The 24,906-nt window shown below is 38.1% G+C and overlaps 1 protein-coding gene across 1 annotated transcript; it reads left to right on the top strand.

The window, feature by feature from the left end:
* The first annotated feature begins 603 nt into the window (after positions 1-603).
* On the top strand, positions 604-23,581 carry PYGO1 (pygopus family PHD finger 1). The gene is made up of 3 exons (XM_028099912.2): positions 604-861; positions 17,389-17,474; positions 18,694-23,581. The coding sequence occupies exons 1-3, from the start codon at positions 813-815 to the stop codon at positions 19,816-19,818; spliced, it is 1,260 nt and encodes a 419-aa protein (XP_027955713.1). The 5' UTR covers positions 604-812; the 3' UTR covers positions 19,819-23,581.
* Positions 23,582-24,906: the final 1,325 nt, after the last annotated feature.

Genomic DNA, 24,906 nt, shown 5'->3' with positions numbered 1-24,906 from the left:
AGGCCTGGCGGGCGGCGGGGGAGGCCGGGCGCGGGGCTGGGCGGGGCGGCCCCTCGGCGCGCGACTGCCCGCCCCGGCTACGAGGGCCGCGGGCCCGCGAGTCCCGGCGCGGAGCGAGAGGCGCGCGCGGGCCGTGGGGGCTGGGCCGAGGCGGAGCGCGAGACGGCGGCGGCTGCAGGCGCCGCGGGACCAGGCAGCGGCCCCCGCCCCCCGAAGTCCGTCCCCGCGCGGGGCTGGGAAGCTCAGGGCGGGGAAGCCGCGGGGCCGCGCCACGTCCCTCGCCCGCCCCAGAGCGCGTTTTGCAGGCGGCTCCAGGCTGGGGGCTTTTGTGTCTGCGACTCGGGAGCGGCGAGAGCGCAGACCTCCTCCTCAGAGGGCGCTGTGAGTGCGCCACCAGGGCCCGGCCGCCCGCCTCCTGCCTCCCCTGTCAGCGGCTCCCGAGGCGGCGGCGGCGGCGGCGAAGAAGAAGAAGAGGAAGGAGTGGGAGGAGGAGGCGGAGGAGGCGGCGGCGGCGGCGGTGCACTCGTCCTCCGCACATGCCGGCCCCGGGCGGGGGGCCGCCCCCAGGCCGCGCTCCCGGCCGCCGCCGCTGAGCCCCGCCAGCCCCCGCTCGCCGCCCGGCCGCCCCGAGGCCTCGTCTTCCTCCCAAACTTTGCAAAGTCGGCCCGCGTCCCCGCCGCCCTCGGCCGCGCCTCGGCTCGGAGGCTCGCCTCGCAGCCGCAGCGGCCCCGCGAGGAGGAGGAGCCGCCGCCGCAGCATCAAAGAGACCGAATTCCCGCGGCCTGGGGGGGAGTCATGCTTTGCGGTCTGTAATGTCAGCAGAACAGGAGAAGGATCCCATTTCGCTGAAGAGAGTTCGAGGTAACCGGGAAAGGCACGGGATTGGGGGGATCGGGGTGAGTGGGGTGCGCGGGGGCCGCATGCCCGGCCGCTGGGAGGCCACGGGGCTCTGTCCGGGCCTAACTCCGCACAGCCCGCGCGTCCCGCCTGCGCCCCGGGGCCGAGGCTGCGGTTCGAGGCGCGCGGCCCCGGAGCCCGCTCGCCCCAGACACCCGCGCGGAGCCCTCGCCTCCTCGACTTTGTGTTAGGAGGCAGTTGAAGCCGCGCTCAGCATCCCTCCGTACCCCGCTCCTCTCCCACCTTAGCTCGTTCGCGAGACAGCACAATAGACACCTCGAAGGGTGAGAAAGAAACACCCCCCGGCAGAGACCACGAACGATGCCCACCCCCCCAAAAAGTAAGTTGGACTGCTCAAGAGTTGACGCTTTGAGGAAGGTGTACCGGGCCTTCGCGTCTCTCCCAGCCCCCCTTCCCACCTCAAAGGGAACAAATATACAGCTTATTTTGCTCGGGTTTAAGAGGAGACACTATATAAATTCAAAAGGCATTTTCTTTATTGCCTCGTGGATAAGAATCACATCACCTAAAATCAATTTTATACGTGATTGGTTTGCTGCTTCCTTGCACACTAGTTAGGAAATTTCTTGCTGCCTTACTATCCAAGAAAAATCGGAGGGAACGCTGTACCAGACAAAAGATAATGCATGTAAGTTCACAGATGACAAATACGGGCTGGAAATTTGGGGCATATCCTCCAGCTTTTATTTTCAGCTGTAAATAGGGTTAAGGCTGAAAGTCCCAAAGTTGAAATAATGCTGTTTGTTCATTAAGCAAATGTTTATTGAACATGTACTGTGTGCTATGCAATGTTCTTGGCACTGGGGTACAACAGTGAACAAAGCAGAAAGAGTCTTCACCTGGCAGGAGTTCACACTCTAAACAGATAATGAACAAAAGGTATAGAATGTCAAATAGTAAGTGCTCTGGAGATAAACAAAGCAGGTAAAGTGGTTAGGAAATACATAAGAGGTGGAGAGGTGTGGATTATGTGTAAGAGGACTCATGTGGAAGGTGATGTTTGAGCCAGGACCAAAGGAAGTGATAGACCAGAGCCATATAGATAGGTGTGGGAAGAGCAGTCTAGGAAGAGCAGGCTCAGCAAAAGGAACAGCAAGTGCAAAGGCCCTGGGTCTGGAATTTGCCTAGTGTATTCAAGCAACAGTGAAGAAATTATGGTAACCAGCAGAGAATGAGCAAAGGGAGAGTAGTATGAGCTGAGGAGAAAGATAGGGTGAGAAGAAGTGTGCGTGCGTGTGTGTGTGTGTGTGTGTGTGTGTGTGTATTTAAGATTTTATTGATTTGAGAGAAAGAGTGCATGTGCATGAGGGGAGGAGGGGCAGAAAGAGAGGGAGAAGCAGACTCCCTGCTGAGCAGGGGCTCAATCCCAGGACCCCAAGATCATGACCTGAGCCCAAGGCAGCCACTTAACTGACTGAGCCACCCAGGCGGCCCAAGAATTATATTTTTAACAGGGTTTCTTTGGCTGCTCTGTGGAGAGTAGACTATAGGGAACAAGGGCTGAGGCAGGGAAGCTAGTTAGGAGGCTATTGCAATAATCCTTTCATCCAAACAGGATAAAGTGCTTTATAAATCAGTAAGTAGTAAGGTAAATTTCCAATTGACTTAAGTGATGTAGAGATCAAGAACTGCAGTCATTCATCTGTGTTTTTGTTCCACGTGACTAGAGATTAAACCTAGAGAACTGGATTGTAACACAGTGACAATGTGGTATCCAAAAAACATCACTTGAATATTTAGGTAGAGATTGATTTTCTTAGCCATTTAAGCAAAAACATAATTTAGAGCAGAATATTGTTTTTAAGGCTTGATACCAGCATAGGTTTTCTATTTCGGCTTTCTTTTCTATTTGTGGTTTTCAGTTGCCAAACCCTTTAAGGAATAGACCTTCCTGAGATACAATTATTCCTCTGATATTCTTGCCGTATTAGTTTGCCTATTATTATAAATTACTTTGGGGTTGAAGGAAAAAGAGGGCTCTCAAGTTTATGCCTTTGAACTCAATTATCAGTCTTAATCAAATGTAATTTTGAATAAAATGGATGGGTATTTTATTGTAGGTCAAGAGCATAGATCTATCTTTATTTTGTTCCAGCTACTGCTTTTAAGTTTGGTGGCTTAGCTGTTTGTAGTTGGCTCAGGTGTCAGCTCAAGAATATTCTGTGAGTTAGGTACCAGAATAAAAGGCAAAGAAAGCACTTTTTAAAATAAAAAGTCAATATGAGGAGGGGTTTTGTTGTGGCTATAACAATTTTTTCCATTTTATTTATTTATTTTTTAAAAAATTTTATTTTATTTTATTGTGTTAATCACCATACATTACATCATTAGTTTTTGATGTAGTGTTCCATGATTCATTGTTTGCGTGCTCCATGCAGTATGTGCCCTCTTTAATAACAATTTTTAAAACATTTTTGGATTATTTTATAAAAGGTACCAGAATATCTGCATGAGTTCTCCTGAAGCACAGTTCTGCTGAACTTGACTGCTCTGCAACTTTTTGTTGTAATTTATATCCTAAGACTGCATGCAGGATGTGGTCTTTGCAGAACATAAACTGTGAGCAGTGCTTCTTAAACTGTTTCCCATCCACCCATGTATACAGACAGACTTTTAAATAGTTATGTATTTATTTCGTATGTATTATAAAAAATATGTCATCAAACCTCTTGTTTAGGTTAAGGCCAATATACACACACATAGTTTCAATTTAAAGAAATTATTAAGCAAACAGTATTATAGATGGAACTCTGACATGGCAAAATTATGACAACGTGAATGACTAAGGACTTTATCAGTGGTATACTCTGTAGATCAAAAGTACCATATTCCCTGGGATATTTGTAAAAATGTAGGTTTCTGGGCCCACAGAATCAGGATTTCTGGGAGATTTCTCTACATCTTTAACAAGATCCCCCGTGTTCCTTATGCTTACTAAGGTTTGAGAACTGCCGATGGTAGACGTAGATTGAAAAGGTGAGTGGACCAGAGGAAGCTGATTTGTGGTCTTCTAAACGTGTCCTGATATTTTAATATTAGATTCAGAATTGCTACTTAGTGGCAAAGTATCTTACTCTTATTTTCTATCAGTTGTTACCATCCCCAGTCCCTCAGCCCTTGATTATAAGAAAGATCCATGAAGATAGGTACAGTATCTTGGTTATCTTTCTATTTCTCCCCTCATTGCTTTGCCTGCAGTAAATGCCGAATGAATGAGTGAATACATGAAGTAACTCATTCATATGTTTATGCTGATTTTTGATTGTCTGTTCTCTTAGAATGTTACCTGTCATCCTTATTTTAACCAACATTCTCATTATCCAACATTCTTAGAACTCTTAGGTGTTGATCTGATCACAATATCCATTCATTTATTCAGCAAATATTTATTGAGCAGTCATAGCATCAGACAGTGGAAATATTGATTAAGAAGGCATAATTCTGTCTTCAAGAAATCTGTAGGATGCAGACAAATAAGTAGTTACAAACAGCATGAGAAGTGCTGTGATCCCCTACAGGAAATAATGGAACATATAACCTATCTTTAAGGGAATCAAGGAATGCCTCCTGGGGAAGGGTTCTAAGAAGCAGTGAATGTTCCTTTGTGGAAATGATGTAGAAAGAGCAGCAAGGAGGATGGGGGATGAGAAAAAGGTCTAGTAAGTCGGCAGTGGTTTTAAGGAGGCACTTCTGGGTAATAAAGCATTCAATACATGTTTTTAAATAAGTACCATGTGCTAGGCACTTGATGTGGGAAGCTAGAGATGAGACAGAAAAGGTTTCTTTCTCAAAAGTCAGGTCTCTGCAGGTGAGAGAAGTGAAATAGCATTAAGGTTTGAACGAAATGGAGAGGTAGTCTTGGAGGAAAAAAAAAGAGAGTGAAGAAAGAAATTTAGAGATGAAGGAAGTTGAGCATTCATTCCAGATGAAGTGTTTTTAACCAGTTAGCTGGTTAAACACTGGAGAGATTGGGGTGTTTTAGAATGGGATAATAGCATAGAGGTATCATAAAAGTAGTAAAAGTAGACTTTACTAAAAAATGTAGGCCATGTAGAGTGAGTGTATGGAGGATTTGGATTAAGGTTGGAGAAGAAACATAATTTATGTAGTCATAAAATGGAGAGGAAGAGCCAGTGGCTGTCTAAAGGAAAGATTTTAGGGGGTTTTGTTGTTTTATTTCTTAACTGGCACCTATAAGGGCTAGGCAGATTATCAAGAAAGTAGTTTGTTTTTCAACACATTACATGAACATCCCCCTGAGATGTTTGCGTGTGCACAATGGATATGCGTGGTGTGGAACTGAGGAAAGTGGGCTGAGCCAGAAGTAGAGATATGGAAGTTCTCAGTAAGCGAGTGAGTGCTGATTGATACCTTGGGAGCAGATAGCTCACCCGGGAGAGTGAAAAGTGAGAAGAGAGAAGCATCGAGAAAAGCAACTTTAGGAACGCTAATACTTAAGAAGACAAAAGGGAAGAGAGGACCCTGAAAAGCAGAATGTGAAGGAGTAGCCTGAGAGGTAGAAGAGAAGAACCAACAGAGAATAGTGTCACAGAAATATAAAAGGAAGAGCGGATTTATGAGGGGAAGATCCATGAACTTTGTTTTTAGCCTGTTGATGGAAATGTATCTATCTGTGAGATGTCCAGTGTGCTCTTTCTCCCACATTCCCTGTCTTGGCGAACACCATTTATCCAGTGACCCAAACCCATCTCCCATTCCCACCCAACACGTGCCCAAAGTCCTAGAATATGTCTCCTTTGCATGTTTTGAACCCACCATCTCCTTGGCCCTTCTATAACCACTTCTTTAGTTCAGACTTTATCTTTTTGATTATTATCATAGGCCTTTCACTGGTTTCCTGGCCTTCTGTTTTGTCCCTCTTAATCTATTTTCCACATTGCTACTGCTGGTGATAAATAACTACCATCTATTGAGTACTTACCAAGCAGTTTGTTAATTGTTTTAAATGGATGTCTTGTTTAATCCTCTCGAGAACCCTTTGAGTTAGTTGTTATTGTTACCATTCTAGGTTTACAGTTGACGAACTGATGCTCAGAGAGGTCAAGTACTACGTGGTTAAATAACATTCAAGTTTACCCAGCTAGTAAGTGACAAAGCTAGAGCTAAACTCTAGGGCTGAAAGTCTTAGTTACTGTGTTCCATGGCCAGTGTGCTCCAAAACACAGTTCAGTCATGTTACTCTTTTCTTTTGTAAAATTCTTTAGTGCTTCCCCATTATCTTTGGATAAAAATCCAACCTTCTTATATTGGTTCTTTTTGGTCCGGGCCTACCCCTTAGTTCTCCATCCTTCATATTCCATGAAACACTCTCCTGTGTCCAGGTCTGAGATAATCACGTTTCCTTTCTAGATGTTGTCATGGCTTCTCTTGCCTTTAAACCTTTCTTTGCACATTCTGTCCCTTCTGTTACGCTTGCCCTCTTTTTTCCCCTCCTTTGGTAGGATACTCATCCTCATGGCATCAACTTTGTTGAAACCTCCCAGGATGTGTTTCGGGATACTCCTCCCTCAGTCAAAATTAGATGGGACATCCGTATGTTCCCTCAACATCCTGTGCTCATGTCTATCATGATATTTATTACATTCAATTTAAGAGTTTCAAAAAAAGAAAGACAAAATTTTTCTCTAGATTATGGGATCCTTATAGGGAGGAATTATTATTTTTATTTGTGTACTTAAATAAGCTCAACAGATGTTTCTGAAATCTAATTTGATGAGTGTTAACACAGAGGTGTCAATAACTTCGGTAATTTAATCTTCCTAGTTTGCTTTCCCCAGAAGTGGGGAGGAGTTATCTCTTGGGAAGATTACACAATTCTCTCTTCTAACAGTCTTATTCCAGGCAATTTAAGGGGTCTAAGTCATCTTTACCTTCAAGGCATCCCTAATGTATGGTCAAGAGTGATTTCAGGTCTCCCTTCCTATTCCCAGTCTCTATAGACCTGTTAATAGCAATGTTGAGAAATAGTACGGTATTTGTCTCTGGAGCCCAGCTGCTGGGATCTTATCCCATCTCTACTGTTTACTATCTGTGTGGTCCTTGGCAAGTTACTTAACCTCTCTGTACATAAATTTCCTCCTGCAAAACGAGAATAATACTTGTATTTATCTCATAGAGTTCTTTAAAGGATTAAATGTGTTAATACATATAAAGCACTTAAAACAGTGCCAGGTACATTCTTAAGTTATCTGTTTACTTTTAAAATCAGAAATGGAATATACATTCTAAAATGCAAGTAATGTGATCGACGTTCACTTTTAGGTATTTAATCAATTAATAAGTAAAAGCATATTTTTTCTTGTTTTGTTTGGGAGTGGGTATGAACTGAACAGAAATAAAGGTTCTCTCCCTTTATGGAAAAGACAATGAACCAAAAAAATTATAAAAGCAGAAACCCCTCATATTTCACAATTTTGCTGAGACAGGTACAAGCTGTTTATTACATGATTTTTATGAATATTTGCAGTTTTGTTCTTTATTTCTGAAGTTTTTTGTTTAAAAATTTGGTTGACTTTGTTACTAAAATAAGTTTATTATTTGAGGCATTATTATATAGAGTCAGCTTCACACATGAATGCCATCCACCCACCCTCCTATAAGCTTTACGTTTGTTAGCAACTTTAAACCTCATGCACCTCAGTAATAAAAAGATCATTAGCCTGGGGGAGAACAGCTGGTACAAGAATCACAAATATTTGAAACCTTAAATCACAGATGTTGAGGGTTTTCAGAATTTAATATTTATTACATGCCCAGATTGATCTAGGTTCTGGGCATCACATGGCAGACACTTTCTGCCTTGCATTCTAAAAGAGTATAATGGCATTTTCATTTCAGTCATATAAGGCCATTTGTTATAATACTGTATTGACATATTAATTCATAATATTGCCATTCAGTGGTAGAGACCAGTGTTAATAGAAGTACGTTTCAGGTGAAGGCAAAGCTGTTAGCTAAGATGTTCACATCCGTAGTAAATGATAGAATAAACTGACATTATATCCCAGACTTCTGTGCTATTATGAAAAACTGATATTTGTCCACTGAATGTGTTGACAGTGCTTGATACTGGATTTTTTGATAGGGTGTTAAATACTATAGAAACTGAAATGAAGTGAGATTATGGTATAGTTTAGTCTAAAGGAAAGCAAAATGAAAACTAATATTTGAGTGTCCACTGTGTGCCAGGCAGGATGTTTAAGCACTGCCCTAGTCAGTTCAGGCTGCTGTAACAGAATACCATAGACTGGGTGGCTTATAAACAATAGCAATTTATTTGGCACAATTCTGGAGGCTAGAAAGTCCAAGATCAAGGTGTCAGCAGATTTTGTATCTGGTGAGGGCCTGCTTCCTGGGCAGTCTTCTTATTGTGTTATAACATGTGGAAGGGCCAAGGGAGCTCTCCCAGGTCTGTTTTATAGGGACACTAATTCCATTCATGAGGGCACGGTCTAATCATCTCCCACAGCCGCTCCTCCAAAGTACCATCAAACTGGGGATTAGGATTTCAACAAGAGGGACACAGACTCTGTTTGTGTCATTGAATCAGCATAGTAATTAGAATGCATACTTACTTGAACTACTCTTGAAGCAAAGCTGTTTTTGAAGGAAACAAAATGTAAATATTATTAAAAATTTTATTGAAGTAGAGTTGACACACAGTGTCACATTAGTTTCAGGTGTACAACATAAACTTTGTTACACTCTGCTCACCACATGTAGCTACCATCTGTGGCGGTGTAGTGCTGTTACAATACTCTTGTTGACTCCATTCCCTGTGCTGTACCTTTTATCTCCCTGACTCATTCCCTACCTGGAAGCCTGAATCTCCCTCCCACTCCCCTTCGCCCACTTTTCCCTTCCTCTCACGCCCTCCCTCTGCCAACCACCGGTTTGTTCTCTATTTATGGGTCTGTTTCTGCTTTTCTTGTTTGTTTTGTTTTTTAGATTCCACATAAAAGTGAAATCACATGGTATTTGCTTTTTTCTGTCTGGCTTATTTTACTTAGTATAATGCCCTCTAGGTCCACACATGCTGTCCTAAATGGCAAGATCTCATTCTTTTTTATGGCTGAGTGATATTCCAGAGTGGGGTGTGTGTGTGTGTGTGTCCGTGTGTCCCATCTTTATGCATTCATCCAGCAGCGGACACTTAGGTTGCTTCTGTATCTTGGCTATTGTAAATAATGCTGCAATAAACATAGGGGCACATATGTTTTCTGTGTGGTCTCTTATATTGTGCAGAAGCTGTTCAGTCAGCCCTCAGTTGTTCTTCAAAAGGAGTTGCTCAGTAAATAGGTGTAATTTGGTGTGTGCATGAAGGAGGTGAGTTCAGGGTCTTCCTACATCACCATCTTGGATTGGGACCCCATTATAAAATATATTAAAATAATACAGTCACATTATTTATGAGAACAGTCAATATCCAAACCAAACCATTATTGCAAATAAAGTGAAGTTAAAAAATGAAAATTTAAATGACATAAGAGGCATGCCACTATCTAGTGCAGAGAACAATGCCCTCACTTCCTGTTTAAGGACTTGGAGGCTGAAGTAGATTCTTTAATAGAAGAAATAAAAAGGTGGAATATATATAATACATAATGTAATTAGAACAAAAAAATACATAAAAGTCCCAGAGCAAATAATCCACAGTTTACAAAAACAAAAAGTACTTACAGATAGAAAAAATAATTTTATACTTACAAATAGATTTCATATAAAAAATCTTTAATTTGTAGATTCTTTAGATGAGAAAATATTGCCTTGTTTAATAGATGAGACTCTTCAGTAAGACTGTGAAGAGACACATATTTCAACTTCCAGCTCCAGATAAGGGTTAAAGGGTAAAGGAGAGATAAGAGAATTATTTTGTTTGAGATTGAGTGGCATAATGTAGGGTGATAATATCTAGAGAGATAAAATTTCTTTGCTTTCTTAAGATGAGCGAGGCTTCTTCCATTTTTGTCATCACCCTTTCCCACACCTGTTCCCCTTGTGCATTCAGAGGTCACTCAGGAGGTAGGAGTGCAGAGATGAGATAATCGGAGGGGGAGAAGAACCAGGAGAGACTACGGACTCTGAAAAACAAACTGAGGTTCCTAGAGGGGAGGAGGGTAGGGGGATGGGTTAGCCTGGTGATGGGTATTGAGGAGGGCACGTTCTGCATGGAGCACTGGGTGTTATGAACAAACAATGAATCATGGAACACTACATCAAAAACTAATGATGTAATGTATGGTGATTAACATAACAATAAAAAATTAAAAAAAACTAATGATGTAATGTATGGTGATTAACATAACAAAATAAAAAATGTTAAAAAAATAAAACTTACAAGAAAAAAAAAGAAATTCCAGTATTAACAGATTAAAAGTATCACAGTGGCCAGTGTTAACAATGAGCTTTGACAGTTTCCTTTTTCTTGGTTCTCTGCCCCATGGCTCTCAGCTCCTGACTGAGCAGTCATGGTTTACCTCACAGAGCTAGTGGCAGGTACATAAAGCAGCTGGAGAGAAGCTTTGGTACCAAAAGTTCTTAGGGTAACCTAAACGACTAGCTCTGTAACCACTACTTTCCCGTTCCCTGGATTCTGACCTTTCACTTTATTTTTAAAGAGTGAGAATCATGGAAATTCTTGGTAGCTTGTATTCTAATTAGCCCTGATGTTTGTGATTCTGATCTAACATAATGATTACCTCACAGAGAAGAACCACCAGTATTGCAGGTAGCAGCAGGAAGGACCCAGGTAAGGCCAAGAGTCAGAACCATTGAAGATGTTATATAGTTAACTCTTTAGATGAACAACAAATGGAGCAATAGACATCAGTGGAACTTGAAGATTTGCTTTATGGAGGGAAATGTTAGACTCTTAAATAAAAAATTAATACCATGAAAGTCAGTTTCTAAAAAGAATTTAAGGTGGTTTTACTCACAGATTACTTGAAAATAATGTTTATTTAAATAGCTGTAAATGTCAGAGCCTTGCCTTATAGTGAATACAAGCAATTGTTACTAAATTTTTGGAAAGTGAACAGAGATGTACATACTGTTAATTAAGAGTACTTTTTGTCCATCTTTAAATTACAGCATTTTAATTGTAAAATTATAATTATTAAGTATTCTTTTTTTTTAAAGATTTTATTTATTCATGAAAGACAGAGAGAGAGAGAGAAAGAGAGAGGCAGAGGGAGAAGCAGGCTCCCAAGGAGCAGGGAGCCCGATGTGGGACTCGATCCCAGGACCCTGGGATCATGACCTGAGCCGAAGGCAGACGCTTAACCATCTGAGCCACCCAGGCGCCCAATTATTCAGTATTCTTAACGCTATGAGTGGGAATTTATATCTTCTAGATTGGAGATTAGAGATTAATTTATTAGTAATTGTTTTTATTTTTAGGAATTACATTTTTCTTTTTATATTTTTGTTATAAGGAAATATCCATGACAGATGTTAGGAAATATAGGAATTTGTTGTTTGGTACCTTTGTTTATTTATATAACCACTTTATTATTTGACCTCTAAAATCATTGCTAATTCTTTTTCCCTACCACACTCATCAAAATTTCTAGGTATTCATATTTGAGAACAACACATTTCTCTGCTCAGCATGTCAGTATATATACTGTTGAGGAAAAGTGAATACGACTTGTTAATATGGAATCATCAGTTCATTTTATATGGGCTACTGAATAGTTACAAATTAGTAATAGATTCAATCATTCCTGAACCATCAGATTTTGAATCAATGACTTTGAGGGGTGGACTGGATCTCACTATTAGTTCTTTACTTACCATCTACTGAAATGAGATTACTACCACATCAAAGAATTTAAAAATAGGAGTTCCTTTAGTTTGAACCAGAAGTTTTCATTTTTGTCTTTTGTGGTCCACTGAAGAAGACAGTATGTGTATAAGATTTTAGGGAGACAAACTAGTATCTTAGAAGTATATAAATCTAGTGTTATCCAAACAATCAAAAGAAAAATAGATAAATTGGAGTTCATCAAAATTAAAAACATGTGTCAAAGGACACTATCAAAGTGAAAAGACATCCCACAGACTAGAAGAAAATATTTGAAAATCTTATAACTGGTAACAGTCTAGTATCCAGACTATATATAGAATTCTTACAACTTAACAAAAAAGATAAACAACTTAACTAAAAAATAGACAAATGACTGGAATAGGCATTTCTTCAAAGAAAAAATATATGTAGATCAATAAGCATATGAAAAGGTGTTCAAAATCATTAGTAATTTTGAATATGCTGATTAAAACCACAATGAGATACCAGTTTATACTTTCTAGAATTCTAGGCTACACTGAAAATACAAACAGTGGAGAGTCAGTCAGTTGAGCATCTGACTCTTGGTTTCTAGTCAGGTCATGATCTCAGAGTCGTGAGATTCTGCCCTGTGTCAGGCCCCACACTTAATGGGGAGTCTACTTTGGCTTCTCTCCCTCTCTCTCTGCCCATACCCCTGCTCTCTCTCGCTCTAAAATAAATCTTTAAAAAAATTTAAGAAGAAACAAAATAAATGTTGGGGAGGATGTGAAGAAATTGGAACCCTCGGACTTAGCAGGCAGGACTGTAGAATGGTGCAGCCACTATAGAAAGCAGTTGGGCAGTTCCTCAAAACGTTAAGCTTAAGAGATACCATATTGCCCAGTGATTCTGTTACCAGATATATACCCAAGAGAATTGAAAACATATGTTTATATAAAAACTTGTACATAAATATTCATAGCAGCATTATTCTTAGTAGCCAAAAAGTAAAACTCAAATTCTTTACCAGCTGATCAATGGATAAATATAATGTGGTATATCCATACAATGGAATATTATTTGGCTATAAAAAGGAAATAATACATACGATAACATGGATAAGCTTGAAAACGTTACTCTAGTGTAAGTGAAACAAGACACAAAAAGCCACATATTGTATGATTCCATTTCTATAACATATCCAGAATACAAAAATATGTATAAGTAGACTCATGACTGCTAGGGCCTGGGGGACTGGGAAATGACTGCTAATGAGTATATGATGGGGTGATGATAATGTTCTGGCATTAAATAGTGGTAATGGTTGTACAACTTTGTGAATATCCTCAAAAACTTAAAAGCAAAAGGAAACAAAACGCTGGTTTTAGATTTCCGTGCTGCTTTTTACCAGTGGTATGACTCCTTTGCATTCTGTTTCTTTTTCTTTCTTTAAAAAGTGGGGATGACTTACCTACCTCTTAGGTTGTTAATGAAGATTGAACTGAAAGAACATAGATACAGTCAGATACAGACTTCTAAGTTAAGATGGTAGAACAAAACTACAGAATCTCTTTTTAAATTCCAAGTGAAATGAACCAAAGCCATTTTTGAAAAAGAGCAAAAATGTGCAGCAACAGTGGCAAACAAAGGAGGTGGCACAGCCCAATAACATAATTCTGAAACAGTGCAAAATGCACTGTCTTAGGTTCTAAGACAACCTCTGCCCTTGAAAACTATTAGTGATTTATAGAATTTTAAGAATTCTTACTAATAACCCCAAGTCTGGAGAGAAGGAAATTAAGTGACTATTCTTTGTCTTCTCATTCTTTTGAGTAAGAAAAAAGTGAATGAAACAAAAAGTTAAAAAAAAAAAAAGAGGACTGTCTTTGACAGAAAAGAAGTCTCCAGGGATACAAACTCAATCAGGGAACACAGGAAACCTCCCATGTGAGTGGGTTACTACACCCCCTGACTAGGTAGACATGCCTTTAACAAAATGTCAGAACTAAAAACCTGGATGTTCCATGGAAACACAAGAGGTTAATCTTACTAATATAGGCAAGTGTTCAAAAGAGATAATAGCATTTCCAGTCACATGAAAATGGTAACATTTGTATAAAAATGAGTAAGTTGGCTTTACTTCATGAATGTCAGTTTTGAGTTGAACATTAAAATAATTTAAAGGGGAAAAAACTCACATGATTATCTCAATAGATAAAGCATATTACCTAAACCAAGTAATCTTAGATATGAAAAAAAGAGAGTCAGAAAGTCACCCATATTAAGTCAGAGCAAATAAAAGATCTAGACAGAATTGCAAGATAAAAATAAAAGCATAACTATGCAAACATACTATAGCAAACTAATGAATTAACAAAAAAAAAAAAAGCAGAAGGAAAAGAAAGAGCATGCAGAAGATGAAGACCCATAACCTAAAAGATAGAAGGAAAGATTTCACATGTACGTCAACTGGTAGACCTTAATGAAAAAACAAAACAAAAATAAAAGCAAGAGTTCAAAGACAGGATGATTAATACAACAAAAGCTAACTAATAGATATGGTGCTAAAAATTTCTCTAGCATAATGATAACTAGTGCCCCCAAAATAGAACACTCAACAAAGAGCAGAAAAAGTATTCAAAGATGTGATAAAAGAAAATTTAGCTGAAATAAAGAATTGAATTAGAGATAGAAAAAGTAGATGGATGGAAATGGGATGGGAAAAGTAATATAAGATATGATACCATATTATCTTAAACATTCAAAGTTCAATGAATGCTATCTAAAATTGAGAAAAGAAAAGACATATATTTTTCAAACTTAATGTTTTCCTTGATGTCTTTTCTTAGAGGATTCTTTCCAAAAACTTCTCTTATGGTAAAGAAATATTTACCATATTCTATAGTTTAATTCATTTTTTTCCTTTATTACATTATAATAAAGTTAAAATTTAATGTTTTTATTTAAAAATAGTATCTCATCTTTGTAAAGGTATTACTATTGCTCTGTATTCTTGGAAGAAGTAGGTAGGTAGGTAATAAGCTTAGATGTGTGGAATGACGTTAACTTAGTAGTAATGACAGTTTCTGGCTGGTGGCACTTGAGGTATGTATCAGTCAGGGTCTAGTCAGAGATAGAAACCATACCAGTTATTTTTAATAGAAAGAATTTAGTATAAGGTATTGTTAACAGACATTAAACTGGTGACAAAATAGGATACTAAAGTTTTCACAGAGGTATTGACTGTGGGAAGCAACTACCATTCCTGAGGCCACAGGAGAGAAGTTGGAATTATTAGAATATATAAATTCACAGGAGGGGCCCTGTGGAGTTCAAACTTGGATCTCTGAGAAGGAGGTGCTGCTTATTCTAAATGCCTCTGGACTTTGAGGGTGGGCCCCGTGGGCCTGGGACTCAAATGTCTGGTGCTAATGTGTCTGAGGAGGGCACAAAAAGGCTGTTTGGGATAATAAGTGAGGTAAAAAACAATGTAATTTTGTTCTAGATGGCTAGCCAGAACAGGGACTACCTTTCCAATTATTAGAAATGTTCCTCTGTGTCTCTCAATATAGAACTTTTGAAGGTTTTTATTCATACTGATCTTGTGCATTTTTAAAATTTATTTCTAGCTATTTTAGTTTAGTTTTTGTTCCTATAAATGAAAACTTTTCTTCTACTCTATCTTTTGACTGGTTTTAGTTTGTGTATAAAAAAGCTTCTTATGTTTAAATATTAATTTAACACCCAAAATCCTTACTGAATTTTGTTAACGTTTGTCAGTTTTTTACCTTCATAGTATATACGTTTCTCTGAATAGCTCTTAGAGATATATCTGCTTTGCATTTTGTTAGGTGGGGGTCTTTGTCCAACACACTGATTTCTCTTTATTGTCAAGTACCATTTCTTTTCCTGAACTATTACTGTAAAAGAGTGATCTCCCTGCTTCTACACCTGTCCCGTCATCAATTCATTCTCAACACAGCTGCTAATATAATACTTCTAAAACTTAAATCATATCACTTTCCTGCTCAAAACCCTTAAATGATCATCCACTGTTCTTCAGATAAAATTCAGATTCCTTAGCATAAACTACAAGGCTTTGTGTCTTAGTCTGCTTGGGCTGCAAGAACAAAGTATCTTAGACTGGGTGGCTTAAACAACAGAAACTTATTTTCCCACAGTTTGGAGGCTGGGACGTCCAAGATTAAGGTGCTAGCCAATTCACTTCCTGGTGAGTGCTCTCTAGTTTGCAGATGCCCACCTTCTCGCCTGTGTCCTCACATGGCCTTTCCTGTGTTTGTACTCGGGTGGGGGGGGGCGGGGAGTGGAGAACACACTCTTCTTTCTCCTAAGGCCACTAATCACATCATAAGGGCCTGACCCTCATGACTTGATGTAATCTTCATTACCTCCCAAGGGCCCTACATTCAAATACCATCATACTGTGGGATAGGGCTTCAAAATCAGAATTTTGAGGGGACACATTCAGTCCATACTGCTCTAAATGATCTGGTCCCTGCCTATCTCTTTAAACTCTTCTAGTGGCACTTTCCAGAGTCCCTTAACACACTGGCCTCTTTTAAATTTCTCAAACATATCGGGCTTCTTTCTACTTAAGAATCTTTACACATGCTGTTCTCTGCCTAGAGGCTCTTCCTTATGCTGTTTACGTGAAAGGTTTGTTATCCTCCTGTAAGTCTCAGTTTATTTATTTTATTTTATTTTTATTTTATTTTTTTTATCCTGTAGGTCTCGGTTTAAATAGCCCTTTTCTCAGAATCCACATGTGTGAATAGGTCTCCTCTAATTGTCAACTCACTGAACTTATTTATTAATCTATTACAAATGTGTATCTATGTATGTGTACATAATTTTATTCTGTCTACTCTTGTAATAATCAGAATCCTCCATAATAAAAAGTGTTTTTGTAATGGAAAAAAATTCTGATAAACGTTCAAGCTTTTGCTTTTGTTTGATCATATACTGTTGAGAAACTAATACATACGTTGTTGTACTTTGACCATACCTTTAAGAATTTAAAGGCTACATACCTTTAATACCATAATTCCAGTTCTAAGAATGATTTGTACATGTATTTAAGATACTTGTACATAGCTCTTCATTGCAGACAACAAAGTTTTGGAAACAACCTAAATATCCATCAATAGGGAGGGAGCTAGTTTAATGAATTATGGTATAATCATACCATGAAATACTACTCAGTTATTAGGTGATAGAGCAGTTCTGTATGTAACTATGTGGAATGATTTCAAGAAGAAAGCAAGGTGTAGGGAACATTGTGTATAGTATGCATGCCATGGTTTGTGTACTCCCCTCAAAAGATATTATGCTGGAATTTATCTAGATTATCTTTTGAAAGATAGAACAAAAACTAGTGGTTGCCTCCAGGATAAGAAACCAGATGACTAAAGCTTCAAGTGTAGGATGGAGAATAATAAAAAATACCATGGAAGTAGAGATGAATGTTTCTGGCTGAAATTATGGGGAAGACTTTTTGAGGAACAAAGATTTTTTTTAAAAAAGCTTAGTATTGCTTTTATCTAACAAAAATAGAACACATATTAGAGGTAATTATGATAGATATTGCTGCAAAAGATGTAAAATGATTTCAGTTACAAGTGGAAATATTATCTGGATTTTTTTTTTTTTTTTTTTTTTAGGTGGTGATAGTGGACTGGATGGGTTAGGAGGACCAGGTGTACAACTAGGAAGTCCAGACAAGAAAAAACGCAAGACAAATACACAGGTAAATTGACATTTTCTTTAATAACAGTTTTTGTTCACTGATAAGATCAAGCTGATGAGGTAAATTTAAATTTGGTCATGGGTTTGTTTCCTATCCTCATTCATAACCTAATCGTGAATTCTGCAGTGATTTTTTTTTTAACTCTGCAAATAGTGGCTATTGTTGGCCTATAGGCCTAAAGTGGGTATTGCAAGAAGGAAGTGTAGGCAGACAAATTAAAATGCTTATTCTTTTTTTTTAAAGATTTTATTTAACAGAGAGAATGAGAGAGAAAGAGCACATGAGTTGGGGAGGGTCAGAGGGAGAAGCAGACTCCCTGTTAAGCAGGGAGCCTGATGCGGGACTTGATCCTGGGACTCCAGGATCATGACCTGAGCCGAAGGCAGTTGCTTAACCAACTGAGCCACCCAGGTGCCCAAAATGCTTATTCTTAAATCTAACTTAAAAATCATAGATACCTGTACTTCTGCTAAAAGATTGTAAAATCTGGAGACACAGGTTTATTAACCTGAAGCAGTATTCAGCTGCTCTAATAATTCAGTAGTACATACTTATCATTAAGCGGTCATGGTGGAAGTATCTTTTATGTATAACCTGTGCTTGGATAATCGTTATAAAAACAGGCCTCTCTGCTTTTATCCCCTGTGAATTTGAAGCACTCTTTTTCTTTTAAAGACTGCGAGGAAGTATGATGTGTATACAGATTACTTTTTTCCATTTTGGCCACCATCGGTTAAACTTGCAGTGTGACTAAAACTGGAAGTTTATTTTTCCATTCTGAGGCCAAGAGTGTAGTGCTTGGGGAATACTTTAATAGCTACTCCCTGAAGTTTTAAGCTAGTAAAAAAACTTAGATCCTGTTTATTGTTACTTAATTTTATGGTTTAAGTGAAAGATTCTAGAATTATAGTTAAGCATATTAAATGAAAGTTATATAATGAAGCTTCTTTTGAAGCTTAAATAACTTTGGAATTTGAAGTAACAATGAGTTTGAGCTCAGAAAAGCATACCTTCTTTCCTTTCCTAAAGGAAGAAATCTGCACATTTTAATCATTAAATATAATTAAATATGAAAACTATTTGGAATTGAAAGGTCAAATGAAGAATTAGATTTTCATAACACATAGTAAGAGAAATTTGATTAAAGCTATGTTGTTATGTGTTAAGATAACAGTTTTAATGATCGAAACATGTACTTTATTCTATATTCTCATTTCAGGGGCCTTCTTTTCCTCCATTGTCTGAGTATGCTCCACCACCGAATCCAAACTCTGACCATCTAGTGGCTGCTAATCCATTTGATGACAACTATAATACTATTTCCTATAAACCACTGCCTTCATCAAATCCGTATCTTGGCCCTGGTTATCCTGGCTTTGGAGGCTATAGCACATTCAGAATGCCACCTCACGTTCCTCCAAGAATGTCTTCCCCATACTGTGGTCCTTACTCACTCAGGAATCAGCCACACCCATTTCCGCAGAATCCTTTGGGCATGGGTTTTAATCGACCTCATGCTTTTAACTTTGGGCCACATGATAATTCAAGCTTTGGAAATCCATCTTATAATAATGCACTAAGTCAGAATGTTAACATGCCTAATCAACATTTTCGACAAAATCCTGCTGAAAACTTCAATCAGATTCCTCCACAGAATGCTAACCAAGTGTCTAACCCTGACTTGGCGTCTAACTTTGTCCCTGGAAGTAACTCAAATTTTACTTCTCCGTTAGAATCTAATCATTCTTTTATTCCTCCCCCAAACACTTTCAGTCAAGCAAAAGCACCACCCCAAAAACAAGACTTTGGTCAAGGAGCAACCAAAAACACTAATCAAAATTCCTCTGCTCATCCACCTCACTTAAATATGGATGACACAGTGAATCAGAGTAATATTGAATTAAAAAATGTTAATCGAAACAATGCAGTAAATCAAGAGAATAGCCGTTCAAGTACTGCAGAAGCTACAAATAACAGCCATGCAAATGGGACACAGAATAAGCCACGACAACCTAGAGCTGCCCCAGATACATGCACCACTGAAAAAAGCAATAAATCCTCTCTCCACCCAAGCCGTCATGGCCATTCTTCTTCTGACCCCGTGTATCCTTGTGGAATTTGTACAAACGAAGTGAATGATGATCAGGATGCCATCTTGTGTGAAGCCTCTTGTCAGAAGTGGTTTCATCGGATCTGCACTGGAATGACTGAAACCGCTTATGGTCTCCTGACTGCAGAGGCGTCAGCAGTATGGGGCTGTGATACCTGTATGGCTGACAAGGATGTCCAGTTGATGCGTACTCGGGAAACTTTTGGTCCACCTGCAGTGGGCAGTGATGCTTAATCACCGGCATTAACTAAAGGGTTTTTTTTTTTTCCTGTGTCTTACAGAGGTTCAGTGACACAGGATTTTATGTTTTACATTATTTTTTTAAATGCACACACAAAAAGATTATTTACCTTTTAGTTTTTATTAATATTCTACTTCATTAGCAGTGCAAATTTTGTATTGTCTTTGTTTGCTATCTTAAATGAGAATAATGTATATGGGGGTGCTTTAGAAAGTACTATACAAATAAATGTTAGTTGTTAATCATAAAGCCTCTTGAAGCTTCAAAATGATATATAGCAAATATAGGCAAGTTTTGACTTTTTAAAGTTAGAATCATTGAAAAATGTACATTGCAGAGCTGAACTTTGGCAATACTATATTAAATGGTTCAAAAAATTTTTCAAGGATCTATTTGACATGTTTTCAGAAAAAACTGTGTAGTCATAACATGGAAGAAAGCATACATTTTAATGGATGTTTTAAAAAATAATAGATATGTTACCAAATTTCTTCCCACTAGGGTCCTTGAAATTAGTGACGTTCCTATTTTCAAGTCAGTCTTTTCAAGATATCTGTTTGTACAGATATGAGACAGATGTTAGCCTATAGTAGATGCTCAGTATTTGTTGATTAACTTGTGGATTGTACCACATGAAATTGCTAATATTATTAGATCAGTTGAAAAATGACTGCAGTTAGTAGAGTTGAAGTGAAGTATGTTTCTAGTTGTGCTGTTTAGAATTATAATAGTGTTAAGCTCTTCATTCTGTTTCCTTTGATTATTGAGTTGTTTTGTTATTGTTTTCCAGAGAAATAGTATCCTCGGAAGAATTGCAAATACTTCTTTTAATATGATTTCAAGCCAGGACATAACTGCAAGTGACATAGGTGGAAACATCAAGTTGGCCTTAGAAGGCTCAGCTGGTGAAAGAACTGCTTGCTCAGTGGTGGTTTGGAAAGTCTTGTTCTGGGGATCTGGATTCAAAGACAAGCCTCAGGGGAGATCAGAATCCATTTTGAGCAAAGACCAATTAAGAGCCAAGGTGAAAGCTAACTTACAAATGACAATTTCAAGGCCTTGAAGTAGACAGGAGTTTCTATTGTGACTGGGGAAAGTGTAAAGATGAACCCAAGAACATCCTCCTGGGAGATGATCAGGAACGGAGACAGTCAGGTGTACTGTTAAGATTCAAAACTTCAGTGGAAACCTGTTTTTAGAGCGGATCATGACCTGTGACCAAAAAAACCCCCCAAAAACCTACAAAAAACAACCCCCCCAACAAGATACTGTATGACAGTTGATAGTAGTTCATACGATGGTTGGATGTTGGTGAAGCTCCCAGACTTGCACCATCATTATCATTGTGACCAAAAAAGTTCTGAAGTCCACGTAGTGATCTGCGAAAGAAGAATTAATCACTACTGTTTAAACCCTATTGAAACAGCAGCGGCAGCATATCACCAAGAAACTAAAATTGTGTGTGAAAATTTTGATTAAAAAAACATCCTTTGGTTAATAAACATGAGCCCACACTTTTACATGACAGCACTTGACGTCACACGTCACAAGCCACTAAAGCAAAGTTAATTGAATTGGGATATTAAATTTTGTCATGTCCATTATAGTCACCAGACCTTTACCCAGCGAACTACCATCTTTTTCATCATTTGAAGCTTTTTTTAAGAAACAACATGTTCTCCAATTAAGAAGCAGTAATTGGAGGGATATGAACAATTTATATAGCTGAAGAAATGACAAATTTTATAAAAATATTTAATATCCTACTAGAAGAAAATTATTAATGCTCATGATGCATATTTTGATTGAATAAAACTTATTTTTTTAAATACAGTGTTTTAATTTTGACCTACAAAAACAGCAATTTCATATGGTACAAGGTAGTAGAAGGTTTTCTCCATTTACCTGTGACTAGTTAGAGGTGAGTACAAAATATTTTCAATATAGTTGTAAATTATATATCTTTACAATTTTAGGAAATGAAGTGATAGGAACTCTAATACTAGGTACTCCTTGGTGTGACAACTTTACCAATTGAAGCAGATTAAAATGCAGTATTTTTGGTTGACTCTAACATTTGATGTGTTCAGTAGCATACTTGAATATCCCATTTTGCTTACTTTATACTAGAAATACACGATTTTCTAAATGTTTAAGGACCTAGTTATGTTGTTCTTGAAATCCTAGTGAGTGCTGATTTTGAAGAAATGATGCGCTGCATGCTGTAAGCCCAGTCCTAGCATCAGATCATGGTTTTTATGACATAGTTTAGATAGATAATGAGTAGAACCTTCCAGTGTCCTCAGGAGTTAACATTTTACATGGTAGGTACTTGAGTTGTACTTAATGTTAAAATTGATTATGCAATTTCTTAAGCCATCTGTTGCTTACAGTTTCAGTAGTTGTTTTGTGAAAGTGAAGTAACCTCTCCCAAGCTAGTCTAAAGGTACTTGATTTGTAATGTGATTCTTTTCCATTTCCAAATAGTTGTTTTTAAAAACTTACAAGTGAATTTTTATTCAAGTATTTAGATCTTCAGAGCACCTTATTTAAGTCTGTAAATATTCAAGGAAAAACCCGTGGTTGACTGACAGTGAGTCATAGGCAAACTATAATCATAGTTTGTGAATATTTTCATGTATTCAAATTACTTTTCTTAACTAGTTCCACATTTGTGTCTATATGACACTAAGTCAAAAATTAGATGGTTTTTGATAGGAAAAGTGATGAAGTATAAGAATGTCCAATTTGACCCAAAGAAGGCTATTAATACAAATTGATACAGCTTTGTTAGGACAAGTGATGAGCTGCCCTAAACATTTTCAAATATCTAGTATTGGAAAGAAATGTACATAGGTGGAATAATCTTCCAGTCGCGTTGCACCTTTTCTTATGTAATCCTTTTCCTTCACTGAAAGACCTCATCCCACATGCACACATGCACACAAAGACACACACACACACACACAACTGAGCAGGAAATCGTGATTTCTCCTATATTCTCAAGTTTTGTCTTAAGTTCAGACTGGCTAACTCTCAGCAGCTAGGCTCTCTCACAACAGCTAGGTTGCTGATAGTTTTAAAGCATCAGTTCCTTTCCCAGAACTTGCTTTATTCATTTCACGAGAGAATTCCTAGTCTACTTACTTCTGGATGCTACTGGACTCAGTAATGCTGAAACAGTTAAGCTTGTAAAAGAAAAATTATTCTTCAGATAGAGTGCTTAGAATTAGTTTTGTGATCGGTGTTTTCCTTTGGTGTGAAATACTTTTAGAGTACTGCTAACATGATTCTTGTTATCCAAATTAGAAGATTATGTACATAAAGCAAGATTTTCTTGCAGTAGGGCTTATTCTTAGTAGATTAACACAAGATAAAGATTTTTTTTTAAGACTTCCAAGTCTGGGGCTCCTGGGTGGCTCAGTCGTTAAGCTTCTGCCTTCGGCTCAGGTCATTATCCCAGGGTCCTGGAATCAAGTCCCACATCGGGCTCCCTGCTCAGCGGGAAGCCTGCTTCTCCCTCTCCCACTCCCCCTGCTTGTGTTCCTGCTCTCGCTGTGTCTCTCTCTGTCAAATAAATAAAATCTTTAAAAAAAAAAAGACTTCCAACTCTGCCTACTGGTAGGAAACAACCTCAGTAGTGTGGGTCACCATGAATTCTGCTGACTTCAATCATCTAAATAAGTATCAGGAGTCTTCATCTAGTATTCTTTCAAACTTGTTTGTCTTGAAAATATTAAAAGTGTTAGTGGTTGTTGTCCAGCATACTATAGTAATTGTATTTAATAGTAAAAAAAAATGTAAGTAATGATTTTTTTTAAGGGAGCTCTAAAGAATTTTTGGGTTTTGTTTTTTAACAGTGTACAGAGGTTTCATATGCATGAACATTTGTGCTATTTTAGATTTTTTTTAATTAAAAAGTTCAATTAAGAGCATCCAGGCTCCCAAAGGTCATTTGTAAATAGTGGTTTGGAACATTATATAAAATGATTAGATTGTTAGGAAAGCTCATAAAGGCTTATTTAAACCATAATGTAGTTAACCAATAGTACCATGCTGAGCACTCAGTTTTCTTTCGGGAACCAATCAATGTAGGAGGTAGAAATAGAGGTCTTTCCTTTTTCCTGATGGGATTCAGGAAAGTTAAGTTTCTTGGTGTTAGTGTTTCCTAGCTGTCCTCTTACCATCCTAAACCCTCCGGTGGAATACTATGTAAGCCAACTTGCCTTTTCCCTTACTGGATGCTCTATGCTTCAAAATTTTATCTTTCCTCTATTCAGAATTCCCATTTTTTCTGTGCTTATGGCTGGCTAGATTTTAAGGGAAAAATGTTTTCCACCAAGATGTGAATGAAGATAGTGAAGAAAGTGGGATTAAACCTTATTTTTTTTTTAAGACTGCTTATTAGTTCAGGATGAATTTTTATCTAATAAGATTTCAGAAAATATGACCACATTTCAGGCACTGTGGGAAGCAGTATTTTTATCAAATTGATGGATGCTGTCTTGAGAGTATTTCCCAATTTCCTTTAGATTGTTGGGACTTTTTACAGTTTTCTTTCCTCAACTTTTGAACTCAGAGGTTTCTTCTCATTTCCAAAATGAGTAACTTCCCCTTTTCCCCTATTCTGTTTATCCAATAGAACAGTATAGAAGTCACATCTGCATTTTTCTAACTCTTGGTACCGAGGTGGAAGTTTAGAGGTACTCCTGGAGTAGGGCTGGCATTAACATCTCCCAAGACATATGGTCTAGGGGAAATAAAAAGTGGCTATCTTTAAGCCAGACATGAGGACATCAGAGGCTGCCTGTATGTCTTTGAAAATTTTTAATGAAACCCAATGGATAAGCTTCATCTTTGTCAGTTTGTCAAAATACATTACTTGCAATTATATTAAAACTAATTCTAAAGACTTGTACTTTTCTTGTTCTGTAGGTGATATAGATGATGTTGCTTGTTAGTTAAAATATCTTTTATAAAAGAAAGTCCTGCTTCTTATCATGATGTATGTGACTTAAATGACTGTTTCATATTAAAACTATTTCTTCCTTATGTACTGTTTACATATACCTCTTTTTGGG

Source organism: Eumetopias jubatus, unplaced genomic scaffold (assembly GCF_037043125.1).
Source record: "Eumetopias jubatus isolate StellerSeaLion01/CBP00866 unplaced genomic scaffold, mEumJub1_p1.0 scaffold_7, whole genome shotgun sequence".
Classification (NCBI taxonomy): Eukaryota; Metazoa; Chordata; class Mammalia; order Carnivora; family Otariidae; genus Eumetopias; species Eumetopias jubatus.
This window is presented reverse-complemented; position numbering and strand designations above follow the sequence as displayed.

Coding starts and splice junctions, on each gene's coding strand:
- PYGO1 (XM_028099912.2), top strand. CDS start 813: ATGTCAGCAGAACAGGAGAAGGATCCCATTTCGCTGAAGAGAGTTCGA. Junction 862..17,388: donor TTCGCTGAAGAGAGTTCGAG/GTAACCGGGAAA, acceptor TTTTTTTTTTAG/GTGGTGATAGTGGACTGGAT. Junction 17,475..18,693: donor AACGCAAGACAAATACACAG/GTAAATTGACAT, acceptor TTCTCATTTCAG/GGGCCTTCTTTTCCTCCATT.